This window comes from Solanum lycopersicum, chromosome 1 (assembly GCF_036512215.1).
Source record: "Solanum lycopersicum chromosome 1, SLM_r2.1".
NCBI classification, from domain to species: Eukaryota; Viridiplantae; Streptophyta; class Magnoliopsida; order Solanales; family Solanaceae; genus Solanum; species Solanum lycopersicum.
Window position 1 is genome coordinate 74009692 of NC_090800.1, and position 18174 is coordinate 74027865.

Below are 18174 nucleotides of genomic sequence, written 5' to 3' on the forward strand. Positions count from 1 at the left end.
CTTCCTCAATCTTGAGCCGAATCACAAGATCTTCAAGCTTCATTTCTTTACGCTTGTGCTTTAGATAATTCTTGAAATCATTCCACGAAGGAGGCAACTTCTCGATCATTGCAGCCACTTGAAAAGCTTCATTTACTACCATATCTTCAGCAATCAGATCATGGAGAATAAGTTGAAGTTCCTGCACTTGTGATCCAACAGTTTTACTATCTGTCATTTTATAGTCTAAAAACTTTGCGACCACAAACTTTTTCAAGCATGCATCTTCTGTCTTATATTTCTTCTCAAATGCATTCCACAACTCTTTTGAAGTTGTTATTGCACTATAGACATTATATAAGTCATCCTCTAAAGCACTCAAAATGTAACCTTTACATAGGAAGTCTGACTGTTTCCATGCTTCAACAATCATAAATTTTTCCCTGTCTGGCATATCATCAGCAGGAACTGGAGTATCTTCACTTGTAAATTTCTGCAGACCAAGAGTGGTAAGCTAGAAAAATACTCGTTGTTGTCATCCTTTAAAATTCACACCTGTGAATTTTCTCGGTTTCTCTGCTTGTGATACAAGAGGTCGGGTTGGTGCAGCAACAGCCACTGTAACACCAGTGTTTTCCATTTCTGATAAACAAAATTAATACAATATAAGTAAGCAATAAAAATATAATTGCAGACTTAAAGGAGTATAAAATCACAAAGATTTTTGTCTCCACCAGAAACACAGATTTAATAATTTCCTTAAGATTGTTGCCAATCTGTGTTATAAAATCAGAAATTACTGGTTCTAATAAATTATTCAGAAACACGAAGTAACTGAGAATTTTTTTAACCAGTAAATAAGATGAACAGAAATTTATTTGTAAAAAATAATTTAATCTGTAAAAACGTACCAGAATCTGGAATCCTCTTATTGAAAATTTAGGAAGAAAATCAAGTCCACTGAATTCACAGTGTCCCCTTAAGGAAATTATTCCCCTCTAGTATCCGAGGTTTGATTTGGAATATAACCTCCCAAGGTAAAATGATTTTAATCAGTAGAGTATAGATACCAAAAACTCTACTGTCAGCGAATCAATCCACAGCAGGAAAGTACACGAAGAAATATGTGATTTGAAGAAGAAGGAATATCAGAAAAATTCGTAGATAATATTCTGAAGACTGAATGGTATTTATAGGCAAGAAGAATATATTCTGAAAGGTTGCAACCCTTTCAGAATTAACACGACCATTAATGAAAGGTTGCAAACTTTCAAATGGTATTGACTGTTCCTGAAAGTTGCAACCTTTCAGAACAGTCATGGCGGGAAATTTTGAATATAACGGAATTTAAAACGGGTCACTCGCGTCGGGTCGGGTTTTAACTAAAAAATTCAACTAATTTATTGAAAATAATTTTTGGCCATTTAAATTAATTAATAAATAATTAAAATAAATTTTGTCCAAAAAATTATCTTCCAACCCTTTTAACAATTAATAGGAGTGTTTATTTATTTAAACTCTCCTATTTTCCTTTCCATTACAGACGATGGACTATTGCCTTTTTCAATAAAGCATTAGAGGACTTTTCAAGTTCTAAACCTTTCAAATTGCTCTCATTCCCTCTATTTCCCATCAATTCTTGCTACATACCCAACAATAATAACTATGATCCAAGCCCAAGAAGGGTCAGACGTAAATCAAGAAGAGTAAGAAAGGGTGTGTGCTAAAGTTATAGCAGTTTTTTTCACGATATTGATGTAATTTCATTGATTTAGTATTTATGATCTTTTCTTGTCAAACGAATAAAAAAAGGTTGATATTTTATGGTGCTCCTTTTTTCAGCTACAAGGCTAAAAGAGGGATACAACATAAACTTTAAGAGTCAAAATAATAAATGAATCTTTAATTAATGTAAAAGAAATTAATGATCATATGTTCATTCTATCGTATAATTACAAATTTGTGCCCCTCATTCATGTACTCATTAATTTCCTATTGGCTTTTAATGTAAAAAAAATATACCATGACAAATTGTCTAGCTCATGCATGTACATAAATAAAATTTCCATTTTTATCCACATTATTATTATTATTATTCCATCTCATTTTTTCATTTTGTATAAAGTTCAATGCTTCTTGTATATTTAAATTTCCTCTTTAGTTAATTAAGCATCTGAAAATGGTAAATTAAAATTAACTTGTCCATAAGCAACCAAAAGAGCTATCACATTAATTAGTACTTAATTACTAGTTATAGCAACCCACTTGTCATATAATTATCTTTGTTTCAACCTGATGAACACTTTATGTGCACTGAGTAAATTGATTTGTTTTGGTTTTAATAGACACTATAAAATCCCGAAATTGTTATAATATTGTGCCTCTCTTTTTTAAAATTTTGATTTTGCTTAGAAAGTGATACTAATTTAAAAGATGGGTAAGGGTGTGAGTAGTACTTTTGTGTATATTCTTGGTGCAATGTTTATGTTGAGTTTTGTGTTTGTTTTTGAAGCCATGTTGACATTATTTTCAAGATTTTATTCAGATGAAATTGCCAAGAAATTAGTTCATATAGAAAGAAATAATACAACAAGAACAATATCAAAGCAACAAGAAGAAGCAAAAATAATTACAAGTTATTGCAACTTGTTCGAAGGAAGTTGGGTGATTGACGATGATGTTATCGATCCTTTATATAACACAACTACTTGTCCATTTATTCGAAATATATTTGATTGTACCAATCGATCTGATCGTCAATATCTCAAGTATAAATGGCAACCTAGTTCTTGCAATTTACCAAGGTACGTCAGAATGTTGAAGATTTACTACACATAATATGATTTTCTGATGAATGATGTTCAACTAATTACTCTTATTTTATCCATCATCCGATATATAACACGATTATGGAGCCATATGTATCTTTATTCAAATAGTCAGTCAGATTCAGCTGTTTATTTTTTTATTTGGTATATATATATAGATTAATTTTAATTTTTTTTTGGTAGGTTTGATGGTAGAGAATTGTTGAGGAAATACAAGGGGAAGCAAATAATGTTTGTTGGGGATTCACTAAGTCTAAATAGTTATGAATCATTTTTATGCTTGCTTTATGTTTCAGTACCTGAAATGAACTACAAGATCAAATTAACCAACCAAAGTATTACTGTAATTTTTGAGGTAAGTAAATTTTCATTTATTTTAATTAACAAAAAAAAAAACATGTTATAGGCTATTTTTGGTTAAACGAAAACATTATTTGTGAGGAAAAAAAACTTAATCCTTAAGAACGAGAAAGCAGACTAAAAGGTTATTTCATAATGGACTCTTGCTGTCGGAGGGGGGCGGGGGGGCGTTCAACTACTTGACTCTAAGGAGAGAGAGGCTTGGCTGAAATCACTCTAAAAAAGTTTTCTTCGAGCGAACGGTCTTTCTATCATTTTGGATTGTATGTCCAACACAATATTTTTTTTAGATTGAGATGAATTGATCTTCGCTATCACTAGTGGGTTTAAAATATAAAAAATAAATAAATAAAAATATAAAAAATGATTTAAAAATAAAAAGGCATACTGGGATTCAATACAAGGTTGGTTGGGAGAACTTGAACCCCCTTAACCATTCGGCCAAGCTTTAAACTTGTGTTAGTGGGGTCAAAATTATATATATCTATGTAAAGTTTTAAAAACTAATTAAATATACATGTATGTACGATGTTATTTTTCAACAAAGTGGATTCATATGAACCCACTTGCACCACTGTAGGTCCGCCCCTGTTCGCTATCGTATCTCTACGAGTTGTTGCAAACATAATTTGTAGGACACTTTTGACATTTTGGAAAAATAACTATTTTTTGGATTTTTGCAGGATTATAAGGTTTTAGTGACATTATTCAACTCATTATTCCTAGTAGATGTTGAAGTGGAACCTAATATTGGAAGAGTACTAAAACTAAACTCCATTAAAAATGGAGAAATTTGGAAACAAGCTGATGTTTTGATCTTTAATACTTGGCTTTGGTGGACAAGAGGAAAACCAAAGCAACCGTACGTACTCTCTATTTATTCGCTTTTTTAAGTTATATATATCGACAGTAAGAAAATAAAAGTTATCAATATAGTTTAATTAGTAATAATAAGTAAGTATAGATTTTTCATGAGATTATCAATTAATATATATACTATAGACATTCGATGTAAGACGTTAATGTATAGAACTTAAATTTTAAGTAATTAGTATAAATTAATGACTATAGTAATTATTGAATGATTGTCTAACTATATAAAAAAATTTACACAATCAATATATAAACAAACTCAAGAATTAATTACTAGAGCAAGATACAAAAATAAAAAATAACTTTGTGCACTTATTTAACAATTGTTATGACAAAAATTTGAATAAATTGATTTAATTTCCTTATAATGTTTTTTTATAGGTGGGATTATATTGAGAATGGTGGAAAATTGGTGAAGGATATGAATCGTATAGCTGCATTTAAAAGAGGATTAAATACATGGGTCAAATGGGTTGAGACACAAGTGGATCCTACTAAAACCAAAGTTTTCTACCAAGGAGAAGCTGCTTCTCATCACCAGTAAGATAATCTTGATTTTAATTCTTGTTGTTTTGAAGGTTTAGGCTTGTTTGTGTTATAATATTAGTCGTATTTCTAAAGTTGATTTTGTTTTTGATATATATCATTTTATTTTGTTTATTGTGTTCGATTATCACATTACTTTGTTTTTGTTGTTGCCTCTTTCTTGTTGCTAAGATTACTTCATTGGTTTCTACTTTTCTTCGTCTTTTACTTGTATTTGTTGCACTTGAGTTGATGATCTTTTGAAAACGGTTTTACTATCTCCAAGCGATCAGGTTTGTGTACATTTTATTCTCCTTAGACGTTACTTATGAGATTCCACTGGATATGTTGTTCGTTGGTGGATAAAGTTACCTAGAAGTCCAGTTTAGGTTTAGATTTGCTCGAGTATGTCGTAGTACTAGTCGCATATTTATAGTTCTTGCTTTTGGTATTTATCATCATATGATGCTTATTATAGGGAAAATATACAACTACCTCCCTAGAACCTAAAATATGATTGAAATTCCAGAGACACACCTTAACTAAACTAAGTTCCTATTACCCCCTCCCCCCTCGAACCCATTTTTTTTGTAATTTTGTGCACTTTTTTGGCTTACGTAACATCCAAATATCTCCCGCGCACCTCAATTGCGTGGTGTCACGGAGTGTGCCTCGTAAGACAAAAGGTGTAAAAATTAAAAAAAAAAAAGTTCATGGAGATACTAGAACCTTAGTTTAGTTAAGGTATGTCTCTGAAATTTCGATCATAGTCTAGGGAGATAATTATGTTTTTTCCCTTTTTTATATATAATTCGTTCATCACATAATTTTGTTATTGTTATTGCTCCTTTGTTGACTCTGTTAATTTCCTAACTAGTTGCTATGATTGTTACACTGTTTTCTTTCTTATTTTACTTGTATTTGTTGTACTATAGTCGATAATCTTTCTAAAACAGTTTTACTATCTCCAAGTGATTCGATTTGCGCACACTTCATCATCCTTCTTAGACTTCACTGGTAGCATTCAACGGGATATGCATGTTTTTGATGGTTGATTGGTAGGTGGATAAAGTTACCTAGGAGTGAGTTTAGTGACGAAATCAGAAATTTCATTAAAAATATCCAAAATTTAATATATATGTATGAGAAATAACTTTTGGCCTACATATGTTATATATTTTTTTTTTATCTAAGCTATGTGTGTCTAAGCCACTACCTAAAACATATATTAATGATAAACAACAAGCATTCAATATAATAATCGAGATGTATATAAACCGATAACTATTCCTTATTTGTTTCAGTGGAGAAGATTGGGGTGATCCAGGAGTGAAAGGTTGCTCAAATGAAACAAGACCAGTTATGGGATCAATTTATCCAGGTGGTTTGCCTTTAGCTGCCCAAATAGTGAAGAAATTGTTGAGAAAAAAAGAGTCAATAATATTCCTATTGGATATTACAATTCTTTCACATTTAAGAAAAGATGGACATCCAGCCAATCATAATGGCTATAAAGGCATTGATTGTACACATTTTTGCCTTTCTGGAGTTCCTGATACTTGGAACCAACTATTTTATGCTTCTTTACTCTCTATGTATTGAAACTCAAAAGGGCTTTATTCGGAGTTGCATCAATACTATTCGTTCCGTTTCAATTTACTATGTGGTATAGTTTGAATTTTAAGAGGTAATAAACTATTTAAGTTTGATTTTGAATTTGAATATGAAATTCTTAATTTTTTAAAATAAAATTTATAAACAATATAAAGAGTATTGTTGTAACTCATAACAATTGACAATTAAAAGATATATAAGAATATTACGTCAAAAATAAACTTATTTAAATTTTGTAATTTAAAAGGTGTCACTCAGATTGAAATGGAGGAAATAGCAAAGTGTAAGATAAATATAAGTTTGAAACTTCTTCTTTTTTTCCACTTAAATGATGAAAATTTACCGAAAAACTACACCGAATATTCGTAACACTAAAATAATTGTATGTATTTGCTCATATACTTAAACTAATTACACCATGACTAGTTCGATCTTGGATAATTTAATGTGTGTTTGTTACGGGGGAGAAAATATTTTCCAAGCAACTTGATTAAAATTGTTTGGAAATGGGGTGTAGCTATGTGGCGGTTTAGACGAATCCATCAACTTTTTCGGAGATCTTATATTTGTATTAGAAAATTAAACAAACATATATATAAATTAACTTGTGAATGTCCTAACAAACTAGTTGATCACTCAATGGTAAGAAATGGACCGTGATCGTGGAAACGATTCCATGCTAGAGTTGTGGTTTCAATCTCCACCATCAACAAAAGTTTCCCTTTTTTGAAAAAAAAAAACTAAAAAAGAATGTTTTGTACTATTTTTTATTTTTTTGTCCAAAAATTTAAAACTCACAAATTCATAATCCTCGGATCACCTCTATAATGGAAAACTTTTTTCTCAAAAAACAAACTCCTTTAGAATAGGAAAGTGACTTAGAAAACAAATTGCATAAGTGACACTTATGTTTATTCTTCTTCCTTTCAGTTCCGACATTAATGGGTGTTTGCTACCTTTTTTTTCCCTTTCAACTTTGCTATTTAATCTTCTTCGTGAATTATCGCTTCAAACAAATTATATGTCAAAATTTGAAATATTAAAAGAATTTCATATCTAAATTATGAGACTATTAGATGTGATTTTAAGTTGATCAAGATTGAATTTGTTGATGTATACTTCATGCATAGTTAAACTATATTTAATTTTTTCAAGTTTATATATCGTTAGTATATAAATCATGTATAAGTATAGTATATAAATCATGTATAAGTATAGTATGTATTATATACTATTAACAAACTATTATATTATAGGGAAATTTACGTAGATAAGCAAACTTATACTCCCTCTGTCCCTATTTATTTGTCCATATTTCCTTTTATATCTGTCCATATTTATTTGTCCATTTTAACAAATCAAAAAAGTACAATAAATTTTTTCCTAATATGCCCTTATTTAATTCTAGAAAATTTCTAGTACTACTAAATTGTAATGCATGCTTTTTGAAACCAAAAAATACATTTATTATACTTGGAGAGTTGCGCATAATCTTTTAAGTTAAGGGTAAAATTGTAACTAACCTATGATAATTATTGGTATCGTAATATGTGTGTCACTTCAAAAGTAGACAACTAAATATGACAGAGGGAGTACCATTTAATTACTCATCATAGCTATAATTTGTTGTAATTACCACTCGCGACTAACATTATACATTAATTATGTGGGCTGACTTCGAGTTTATATAATTAGTCATGTTTGTATATGTATAATTCGTCAGGATATACAAATAAATATGTATAATATACAATTTTTTATCCTATATACATATACAATTCACCTCTCTCGCACTATCAGCCCTCTCTCGCTCACCTCTCTCCTCCCTCTCTCAATCTCGCTCACCTCTCTCCTCCCTCTCCCAATCTCGCTTGCCATTTATACAAATGTATATGTATAATATACAGTTATATTCAATTATATACATATACAATTCACCTCTCTCCCACTCTCTGCCCTCTCTCGCTCGCCTCTCTCCTTCCTTTCTCGATCTCTCGCACTTCTCTCCTCTCTCTCCCAGTCTCGCTCGCCTCTCTCCTCCCTTTTCCAATCTCACTTGTCATATATACAATTACATATGTATAATATACAATTATCTAACCAATATACTTTTACAATTCACCTTTCTCCACTCTTTTCACCCTCTCTCTCGACTCTCGCCTCTCTCCTCTCTCCTTTCTCCTCTCTCTCGACTCTCGCCTCTCGCCTCTCTCCTCTCTCCTTTCTCCTCTCTCTCCCAGTCTCGCTCACCTCTCTCCTCCAAATAACATATAGTTATAAATTGTAATTATCAAACTATAACTATGGAGAGTAATTAATTATTTTTAAGTTGCTATATGTGAAAATTTCCCTATATTATATAGTCAATTTATATATATTTTTGTAACTTTTTTGACTTATTTTTTTTATTATATAAAAGAAATTATATATTTGAAACAACCCGTTTCTATTCAAACTTTTAACAATTGAAAAATAAACCGGCGGCATAAAAGTCTCGTTTCTTCTACCACGCCGGTGATTTTCCCCCAAATTCTCCGGTGAGTATTTATATGTTTTTCGCTATGCTTTACTGGAGACGAATCAATTTTTATCTCAGAATGGAGAAGTATTGTGAAATTGCCTATTACCTGTTTGATAAAATGCATGAATTAACTGTTTAATTTACTTGTGAGATGCCTATCACTTATTTGCTTTTGTTTGTGATTTTGTTTTTGGAATTCCTCTTTGAAAATGCCTAGTCGAGTTTATTTGCTTGTATTTACGTTATATTGAGATTTAGAAGTATCCAGAGACTGATCCCAATTAGTAGATGATGAAGAAGAAAAAGACTATTAGAGAAGAGATTATATAGAGAGAGTAATTGGTATTTGTATTCTTTCCAATCATTTTGAAAGAAGTAAATTTCTTGATGAATATTAGCTAAACTACTTTTAGGAGGAGGATTAGTAGTAGTTAATTCTTTTAGGCAGAACTAAAATGCCCCTGCTTCGCTAGGTGCGTCCTCCTTCAATATTTCACTAGGCCTCGTCGTAGTAATATAAAGAAGCTTACCTATTAACCTTTGGTAGGTAATTTGGTCAGCAAGAGTTCCTGATTTTTTATTTTCTGCTTGGTTAAGATGATCAGACTCCTTAATGGTGAGCTTAACATTTGTATCAATAGGTGTCATGATAGGTTTAGATGCCCCTAGTCTAGTTTCAGAGATTAGTTCTAATGCATATTTCCTTGATGCATTAGAATCTCTTTTTAGATCTAGCAAACTCTAAATCTTTCATCTTGAATGCACCTTCGCAGTGTAAGTTTTGTGTCTTCAATGAGCTTTAAACGATCTCTTGTTAGTGGTTATAAGCATATCATCAACATAAACTAATACTATGGTTGTAACTTTTGTACTTCTCTTAATGTACAATGAGTGGTCATGCTGACTTTGCTGAAATTTGAACCTTGCAAGTGCCTCAGTGAGCTTGACATTCCATTATCTTGGATTTTGTTCCCATCTATACAAGGATTTTATGAGTCTGCATGCTGTCTTAGACTCCCCCCTGACTCTTAAAACCTTGGGGTAGTTCCATGTATATTTCATCATGAAGGTCACCTTGTGAGAATGCATTGTATACATACATATGATGTACATGCCAATGTTTTTCTGCAGCCATAGCTAGAACAGACCTGACAAATTTCATTTTCACTATTGGTGAAAATGTGTCTTGGTAGCCAATTACTTCCTTTTGACTATAGAATTTGGCAACCAACCTTGCCTTAAACCTTTCAACCTCTCCAAACGCCTCTGTACTTAACTTTGTAGATCCATTCACAACCTACAGATTTCTTCCCTTCAGGTAGAGGAACTATATCCCAACTATGATTGCTCTCTAATGCCTCAATTTCTAGTTTCGTTGCATCCACCCATCTTGGATCTTTAACCGCCTCACTATAACTTGTAGTTCTATTGTGGAAGAAAATTTGGCTATGAAAGCTTGATATCTAGGAGATAGATGATCATAGGTAATATAGTTGGACATAGGATAGGGAGCCTCCTTATGTAAAGTCATGGACACAAAGTCCATTAACCATATCGTTGGGTTCCTTTCTACCTGACTTTCTAGGTTCAGATTGAGATTTTCCTATGGATGGAGGTTGAGCAGTGACCACTGGCTCCACATCTAAGGTACAACCTGTTATTCTGAAGACTGTCTGAGTTGGAGCAGGGTGTCTCATAGATATGATTGTAAGGATATGATGGAAAAAAACAAGATGTGAGCAGTAGGAGATTGACTTTTGAAAGGAAAGGTGTCTTCCCTAAATATGACATCCCTGCTAACAAACAGATTTTTGGTGTCTATATCATACAGAAGATATCCTTTCTGAGTTGTAGAATATCCCATATGGATTTCCATTCTATATCTAGGTTGTAACTTCTCTTTGAGAACTTATGCATAACACAAGCATCCGAGAACCTTTAGATGAGTCAGATAAGGTCTTTTATCGTATAAAACTTCATTTGAAGACTTGTTTTGCAGGACTGAACTAGGAAGTCTATTGATTAAATAAACAACTGCTAACACTCATAGTCCCGAGAACTTGATAGGTATTTGAGCCTGAAACTTAATGGCTCTAGTCATTTCAAGAAAGTGCCTATGCTTTCCTTACAGCCGCTCCATTCTGCTGAGGGGTACTCGCACAACTTGTTTGATGAATTATGCCAAGTTGGTTGAATATGTTACCGCATACTGAGTTAACTACCTCAATTCCATTGTCTGACCTTACTATTTTAACTAACTTATCAAACTGAATATGTACTTGAGTAAGAAATTGTTGAATCACTACACACACATCAGACTTTACTTTCAGCAAAAATACCCATGTCATTCTTGTAAAATCATCCACCACAGTTAAGAAGTATCTATGACCATCAAAAGTACTAACCCTATAAGTACCCCACATTCTCCTGTGTGGTTTGCTAGCTATTGCACATGAACAGGGGTTTTACCCTATGCGCACCCAAAAATTAGTGGTTGTGGGTTTCCCTTGTCAAAAAAAAAAAAGATTCGGACTACTGCATGTTCTCTAGGTTGTGTCCATCTTCAGATCAAAATAATATTCCTTCACCCAAATTAGATGTTAGTGTTTTTGTGCCTCAAATCTCTTTTCTTCTTTTTTTTGCTTTTGGCTTATGATATTTGAACTTACATGGTTTTCTTATTTGCATTTATTTCATTTGATTGTCCTAGGCTCAAAGATGGAAAGCAGTATAAAGGATGAACTACTTTTGTGCCTCAAATCTCTTTTCTTCTTTTTTTTGCTTTTGGCTTATGATATTTGAACTTACATGGTTTTCTTATTTGCATTTATTTCATTTGATTGTCCTAGGCTTAAAGATGGAAAGCAGTATAAAGGATGAACTATACTCTGACATTTTCGATATGTCAAATCTTCAATCAAGTCTTAGGCCGACTACCAATTTGGGAAACGATGATCCACATGGTATGAACGTCAGCTGATTGCTTCAAGCTGATAATGAAAATTAGAAATGCATTTTTCTATTAACATTTGAATATCAAATTGCTGAAAGTAAAGTCTGGATTGATTAACCATTGTTCTTTCCCGTCTCCGTCGCCTTCCTTTGTTTGCCAAAGATCAATCAAAACTTAAAGAACTATATTATCTCTCCTATCCTTCCTTATTTACTCGTTTCAAACTTTATTAAACCTCTGATCGTGATTGTGAATAAATATGTTGGTTAAATGCTGCTAAGTGGAGATGTTCTCTTATCTATGTATAGTTTTCTTGGTTAGGATCTCTCCTGTACATAGTTTTGTTATTAGTGTTGACTGCAATTAACATCTAATGCCAGAGAGCGAGTGGTGCGACGTGTGGAGTGATAATGGAGATTCGTGCGATGATTCTACTGATAAACCGGATAAAACATCTGAAATGGACAGGGAATGGCAGAGGCGGCATGACCGATTCCACACTGTATCCTTACAAGTTTAATCTGATTGATAGCATCCAGAAAACAAAACTAGATGTGTCTCTTTTGGTTGCAAATTCAATTTGTATTTGGAATTCCTGATGAATTGTTAGGTCGGATACCGTGAGGGTCTTATGGCAGGGAAAGAAGCTTCAGTTCAAGAGGGGTTTAATGTTGGCTTTACGGACTCTGTATATGTTGGTTACAACTGGGGTCTTGTCAGAGGTATAACTAGGTAAGTATATGCATTGCATACATGGAAATTGGAACTCATAGAGAGTTGAGTTTGTGTACCAACTAGAAATTTTCTTCATGACATTTTGGATTTAAATTTGATGTTCTCTCCTTTTTTTTCCCTCTTTGAAGCGCTTTGGCCTCACTTCCCAACGGCTTAATAGAAAGAATGGTTGATACAAAGGAAATCCAGAATAAGTTCCAGCAGTTACATGACTCTGTGCAATCTCGTTCAACAGTGGAAATGCTTAAGGTGTTTTATGATGATCTTACAAGGAAATCGGAAGAGAGTGCTAAAAATGACAACTCTAGCACCTGCTTGGCGGATTCCAGAGACCTCAGCTCCAATGACAGTCTTCTTGAGAATTACCAGAAAGAGCTACAATCACTTATTAATGAATCAGGGCTTAAATTGCACTTAGATACAAAAGAGTAGCTTTTTGTTTTCTTGCTTTACTCGTTGAAGTCACTTCTAGTTTTCATCACAATCCAAGAAAAAAAAACAATTACACTTGAATGCATAGTTTTTAAATAATATGTTTCTATTTTCCAACATTTTATGAGTGGTTTTAATTAAACATGTATTGTACTCTGAAGAGAAATTACTTTTTGTGCCTTTTTCCTGTCTTTTATCCTAAGCTTATGGTTGTGTATTAGTAGGAATGAGGGTCTAAATTTGTATTTTATGTTGTTTCTTACCTTTTCAGGTGATAGTTTGGTTGACTTCCATTTTTATGTGGTTAAGAGTGATAAAACTCCCAAGGGTTTCATTTTTCTCAGTAGTTTATTTTTGTTAATTCCAGTTTGTTTGGAATCATTAGTTGAAGTGTTTTGAAGAGAAAGCTAAAAGTTTGTGATAGTAAATAACTTTAGCTAAGATGCAGTTGTTTCTTCCATATACATTGAGCAGTTAGTGTTTCAATTGTTTCTACTCTTTGATGAACTCTATTCTCTTCTAACCATTATTCGAGCTGTTAAATTCATTTTGCTCTTAATGATTACTGGTTAAATGCATGTCAAAAGCAATTTATTGGCATACTTCAGATATAGTAGTAGTAGAGATGATAGTTGAAGATAATGGTACCATAACATGTCAGGATACATATAAGAAATATTAGCCAACTATAGATAAAGCCATAGATTGAAGTACATAAAATCTTTCACAACAGTACTCGAGTATGTGTAGGCATAATCCTCAGAAGAGAAGCACACAAATATAAATTACTTGAGATTCCATGATGATGTTTTCCACCATCTAATCCCAATCGATTCCTTTAATGCCTTTAAGCTGAAATCCTTGCACATGTTGGAGGGTTGTGAATTGTGAGCAACAAGACAGTTGTTCCTGGACGAAAGATTGTCTTACTAGCTCCGCGCTGATGTCCACCTGTGCCACAATGAGAACATGTGCTTATTGTAACTTATCTATGAAAAATATTCTGTGTATTTCAAGATTTCATCTAGTAGCTTGGTTATGAAATATAAGGACAGAATTGTATTAAATGGTATGAGTTTTGCACTGACCTTGAACTTGCATCAGTTGCAAGCTTGAATTGGTCTAGGATGTGTGAATCCTGATGCGCTGCGCCTGAGGTGAGGTTCCCATTTAGATGTTGGCAAGACTGTTTCAAAAGCCTCCACGAGCAATGCAACCTTTCTCTTACGAGCTGGTGCAAGTTTGTCCACTGCTCGTCGGAGTGCAAAATCAAGCATCCAGTCCTCTGCATTTTTCCTGTCATCTATCATCTGATGTTTGAGATCAACTTTCTCTGCATCTGGATCTGGCTCCAGTGGCAGGAAATTCGGTAGTCGTGGATTGAAGTCTCTTGACTCCTCTGGCTCCTTAGAGTCGTTGCGCCTGGCTATGCCTCTCAGGTTTTTGTACCTCTCAGACATTTCTTCACTCGAATCATATTTTGCATGTGTCTTATTATCTTTGATTTGGTTCTGCTTTTCCACACATGCCTCACCTGTTTTATCTGCTTCGACACCAGAGGAGTTTTCACTTCCATCTTCAGCTTGATGGCTTTTATCACTCTCATCTTTGAGATCAGACTCTACTACCAACTGTTGAGCATCATCGCCATGACTATTTTCACTTCCTTGTTCACAGCAATCTGTTTTTGTTTCCGTCTCTTCCATCTTGACGACAATGTTTTCATCCAAATGTTTTTCATTATCCTTACATGTTTCATCTAGCACTTCATGGAGATAGCAAACATTGAGCTCTTGATAGCCTGTGAGTGCAGCTGCATCATCATCTTGAGGAGTTACAGAATCCTCGTGAGGAGTTGAAATTTCATCTTCTAGACAGAAGGTTTCTTCAGCCTTAACAGCAGCCTGATAATCCATTGTTGCTGTCTCACTATCTATACCATCCAGAATGAAATTGACATCTAGAGAGATAAGTGTAGTGCCCTCAGACACTTCAACACACTCATCGATGTCAAATTCTGTATGCGAACAGATAGATTCGGAGTCGTCATAAGCATAACTTGTTCCAGAGATGATACTTTCTTTATCAAAGAACTCTTCCAGAGTGTTGTCAGATAGAAGTTCAGGATTAGATGATTTTTCCGTGAACTCCTCGCTGATAACTGAATCATCAACGAATGTGATGGGATCTATATCATCTGAGATTGAACCAGTTTCGTCTTCGCTATATGCATAGTACTTCTCAACATCCCAGTCCATATCAGAAGCTTCAGATTCCAGCTCTTCTGCTGTTGGTTCTATCTCTATTTCAGTATGCATACTCAAGGATTTAAACTCCACTTCTTCTTGAACCATGTCACTAGCACCTTCGTTCGGACACAAGGCTTCTCTCTTTTGATCAAGATTGTCCTCAGAATCATCTGCTGCCACTTCAATGCCTTCATTTGAAGGTACAAGATCAGTGACAGAAGAATCGATGATGTAATAATCATCTATCGAGTTGGTCTCTTCCTTTTCCTTGCTATAAATTTCGACAAAAAACTCCTTCTCATCTTCATTTGTCAGAGGAGCTACCTTCTCTGTAGTACTACTCTCTATTTGTTTTGGCACATAATCACTCAAGCTTAATCCACGATGATTAGCTCGACGAGGAGAGACACATCCCAACTTGAAACTCCTCTGATTCTTCAACGTACGCCTTCTTGCTGACAAGAAAGACTTCAATGGAGGCAAAGGAGGGTGATGATGACCATTAAGAGAGCAATATGTATATGGACAAACCTTGAAAACAGAAGTTCCATCTGATTCTGTTCCTCCAGGACTAAGTTCAAGGTATGCAGGAAACTTAACTTCTTTCAAAGTTGATGAACATGTAGCCCTTTCTACTTGGAAATCATCATACATAACAATAGGGGAACATGATGAAACTCTTGTTGGTTTAAAACTAGGAGTTCTAGCTAATAAACTCCTTATTGGTTTATTAACAGAACTAGCTGAGCCTAATTTTGAGTTACTTGAATTCTTTCTACTACAACTTTGTGAATAAGTTTGAGGGCTCCTTGAACTTACCTGAGATTGCTCTTTTCTTGCAACAGAACTGCTTGTGGACTTCATATAATTTGGAGTACATGTTGATTGCTGTTGTTGCTGTTGCTGTTGCTGATGCTGACGCTTCGTTGGTGTCGTTGATGAGTTAGTAGTACTAGGGGGTGGTTTGCCTGGTTGAGGTACATATTTTCTGAAATTTTTTGGTGAGTTGGAGATTTCATATTCTAAGAGTTTGGTTTTGCCTGATTTCTTCATCATCTTTTTCTTGAGTTCAGCTTTTCTATTCTTGATGGTTTCATGGTTTTGTAACATAGGGAAAGATGGTTTGTGGTTCATTATTTGGTTGTTGGCTTTTATAATATGATCAGTTTTGATACTAAGTTTGTTGAGGACTTTTTTTTGCACCATCTTAATTTGGTTTTGGGTAAAGAAAGATATATTCTTTTCAAGGGTTTATGGATATGAGGTAGTGTTTCTTCTTCTTGAGATGGAGAGTTTTACTTCATGAAGAAAGGCAGTTTTTGAAATCTCAACTACCAGAGATTCCAAATGGTGCATTTGCCTTTGGTTTGTAAGCAGCCTTCTTTTTTTATGTTCTTGTCTTGCTTTCTTTTGTGTGTGTAGGGGTAGGGGTCTTCTTGCTTTTTGGTGTTCGCTTTGTCATGTGGGAAATTTTTAATGTTACAATACCGACATACTCTATGTAATCTCACAAATAAGATCTGGTAAGTGTAGAACGTACGTAGAACTTATTCATATTTCAAACAGATAAAAAGACTGTTCTCGAAAGATAATTGATCAAGTGCAGCAAATCAAAGTATTTACAAAAAAGAGGGAATAACATATCTAGGGTGTAGGTGTGGGTGGGGTAGGGGTCTTCTTCCTTTTTGGTGTTAGATTTGTCATGTGGGAAATTTTTTAACATTATAAAAGTGACATATTCAGTGTAATTTCATAAACGAGGTCTGGTGAGGATAGAGTGCATTCATATCTCGAGGAGGTAGAAAGTTGGTCTACTGCAACAAATCAAAGTGTTTATGAAAAGATGAAATAACATTTTCAGTGTAACTCCGCAAATGGGATATGGTGAAGATAGAGCATATGTAAAATTTATTCATATTTTGAAGAGGTAGAAAAATTATTTTCGAAAAATCTTTAGTTCACTATAACAAATAAAAGTAGTTATGAAAAAGGGGAATACGACAATGGAGAAAACATGTTAATTAATAACAAAAAATAATAATAAGATTAAGATAAGAATTAGATGCTGACCTGCACTAATTGGGAGTTCATGGGGTCCTTTTGTATTCTTTAATTTTATGCTAATTCTTGTTTGAATTATTGTGATATATGTGACAAATCAACCTATGGCACTGTCTCAATTAAATAACTTATGGATTATTTGGTCCAAATTATTTTCAATTTTTACAATATTTTAATCATATTTTTTACTTTTTAATTTGTCTTATATAATGTATTTTTTGAGTCGAACATACCAGGTAAAGACATAATTATGTATATCCCATCCTTTCATATCCTACCATAAAATCAGAATGAATATAATATTATTGTTCTCACTCGATCATTATCATATCGATTGCAATTTTTTTTTATTCGTGAAGAACCCGAAGTATTATATTATTATTATTTTTTGAAAAAATGACAATGATGAACTTAGTTGGACAAACCATATTGGCATAAATTATGGGAGCATAACATATGGTTTAACTGATTATATAGATCTTTAGTATGCCCAAACCCATTTCTTTTCAAGTAATAAAACCTTATTTAATTAATCATATTTCTAAATTAAAAAAAGCTAAAACATTTATATCAACTATTTTACAAAATATTAGAGATGATGTTGATGGTGGAGCAATATTATATTCTTTTTTTAACTTTATTAAAATAAAAAAGAAAAGTAAAATAATGGGATTAAGACAAATCTTGTATTCTAGGGTGATTTAGTTGACCATTAAAAAATATTAATGGACTTCTTTTATTTATTTATTTATTTATTTATTTTACTTTTCCAAAAAAAAAAGAGTTAGTGGAAATGGCCACAAATTTGGCAGAAAAATGAATTTTGAGCAAATGGTCGGCAAATAAAAGTTGGGATTATCTTTATTAGACCCCACCACCCTACCAGGAGGAGCGTCTTTGTACACCAGATATTTTCAGACGCTCCACACCTCTTTTTATTAGTTTTCGGTTTCGATATTCGTATTAAAATTTAATTAATTTAAATTTGTGTTAAAATTATTATTAAAATACTTTGTATTGAATATAATTTTATATAGAAAAAAA

At 33.2% G+C, this 18174-nt stretch overlaps 3 protein-coding genes across 4 annotated transcripts; 2 read left to right on the plus strand and 1 right to left on the minus strand.

The window, feature by feature from the left end:
* Nucleotides 1–2227: 2227 nt before the first annotated feature.
* LOC104647278 (protein trichome birefringence-like 40) lies at nt 2228–6224 on the plus strand. Its single transcript, XM_010322411.4, has 5 exons — nt 2228–2783; nt 2991–3162; nt 3851–4029; nt 4422–4580; nt 5870–6224. Exons 1-5 carry the CDS (start codon nt 2413–2415, stop codon nt 6165–6167), a joined length of 1179 nt encoding a protein of 392 aa, XP_010320713.1. The 5' UTR covers nt 2228–2412; the 3' UTR covers nt 6168–6224.
* A 2356-nt stretch (nt 6225–8580) lies between these two features.
* LOC104647277 (uncharacterized) lies at nt 8581–13002 on the plus strand. Of its 2 annotated transcripts, none has more exons than XM_010322410.4 (5): nt 8581–8716; nt 11550–11663; nt 12034–12155; nt 12264–12385; nt 12517–13002. In XM_010322410.4, exons 2-5 carry the CDS (start codon nt 11558–11560, stop codon nt 12818–12820), a joined length of 654 nt encoding a protein of 217 aa, XP_010320712.1. In that variant the 5' UTR covers nt 8581–8716; nt 11550–11557; the 3' UTR covers nt 12821–13002. The 2 variants fall into 2 exon arrangements, with proteins under 2 accessions (XP_010320712.1, XP_069155183.1); XM_069299082.1 differs by having other exon boundaries at nt 8609–8716; nt 11411–11663.
* Nucleotides 13003–13449: 447 nt separating this feature from the next.
* Nucleotides 13450–16916, minus strand: LOC101253931 (uncharacterized). The gene is made up of 2 exons (XM_004229110.5): nt 13909–16916; nt 13450–13771 (listed from the first exon to the last, which is right to left on the minus strand). Exon 1 carries the CDS (start codon nt 16273–16275, stop codon nt 13921–13923), a length of 2355 nt encoding a protein of 784 aa, XP_004229158.1. The 5' UTR covers nt 16276–16916; the 3' UTR covers nt 13450–13771; nt 13909–13920.
* Nucleotides 16917–18174: the final 1258 nt, after the last annotated feature.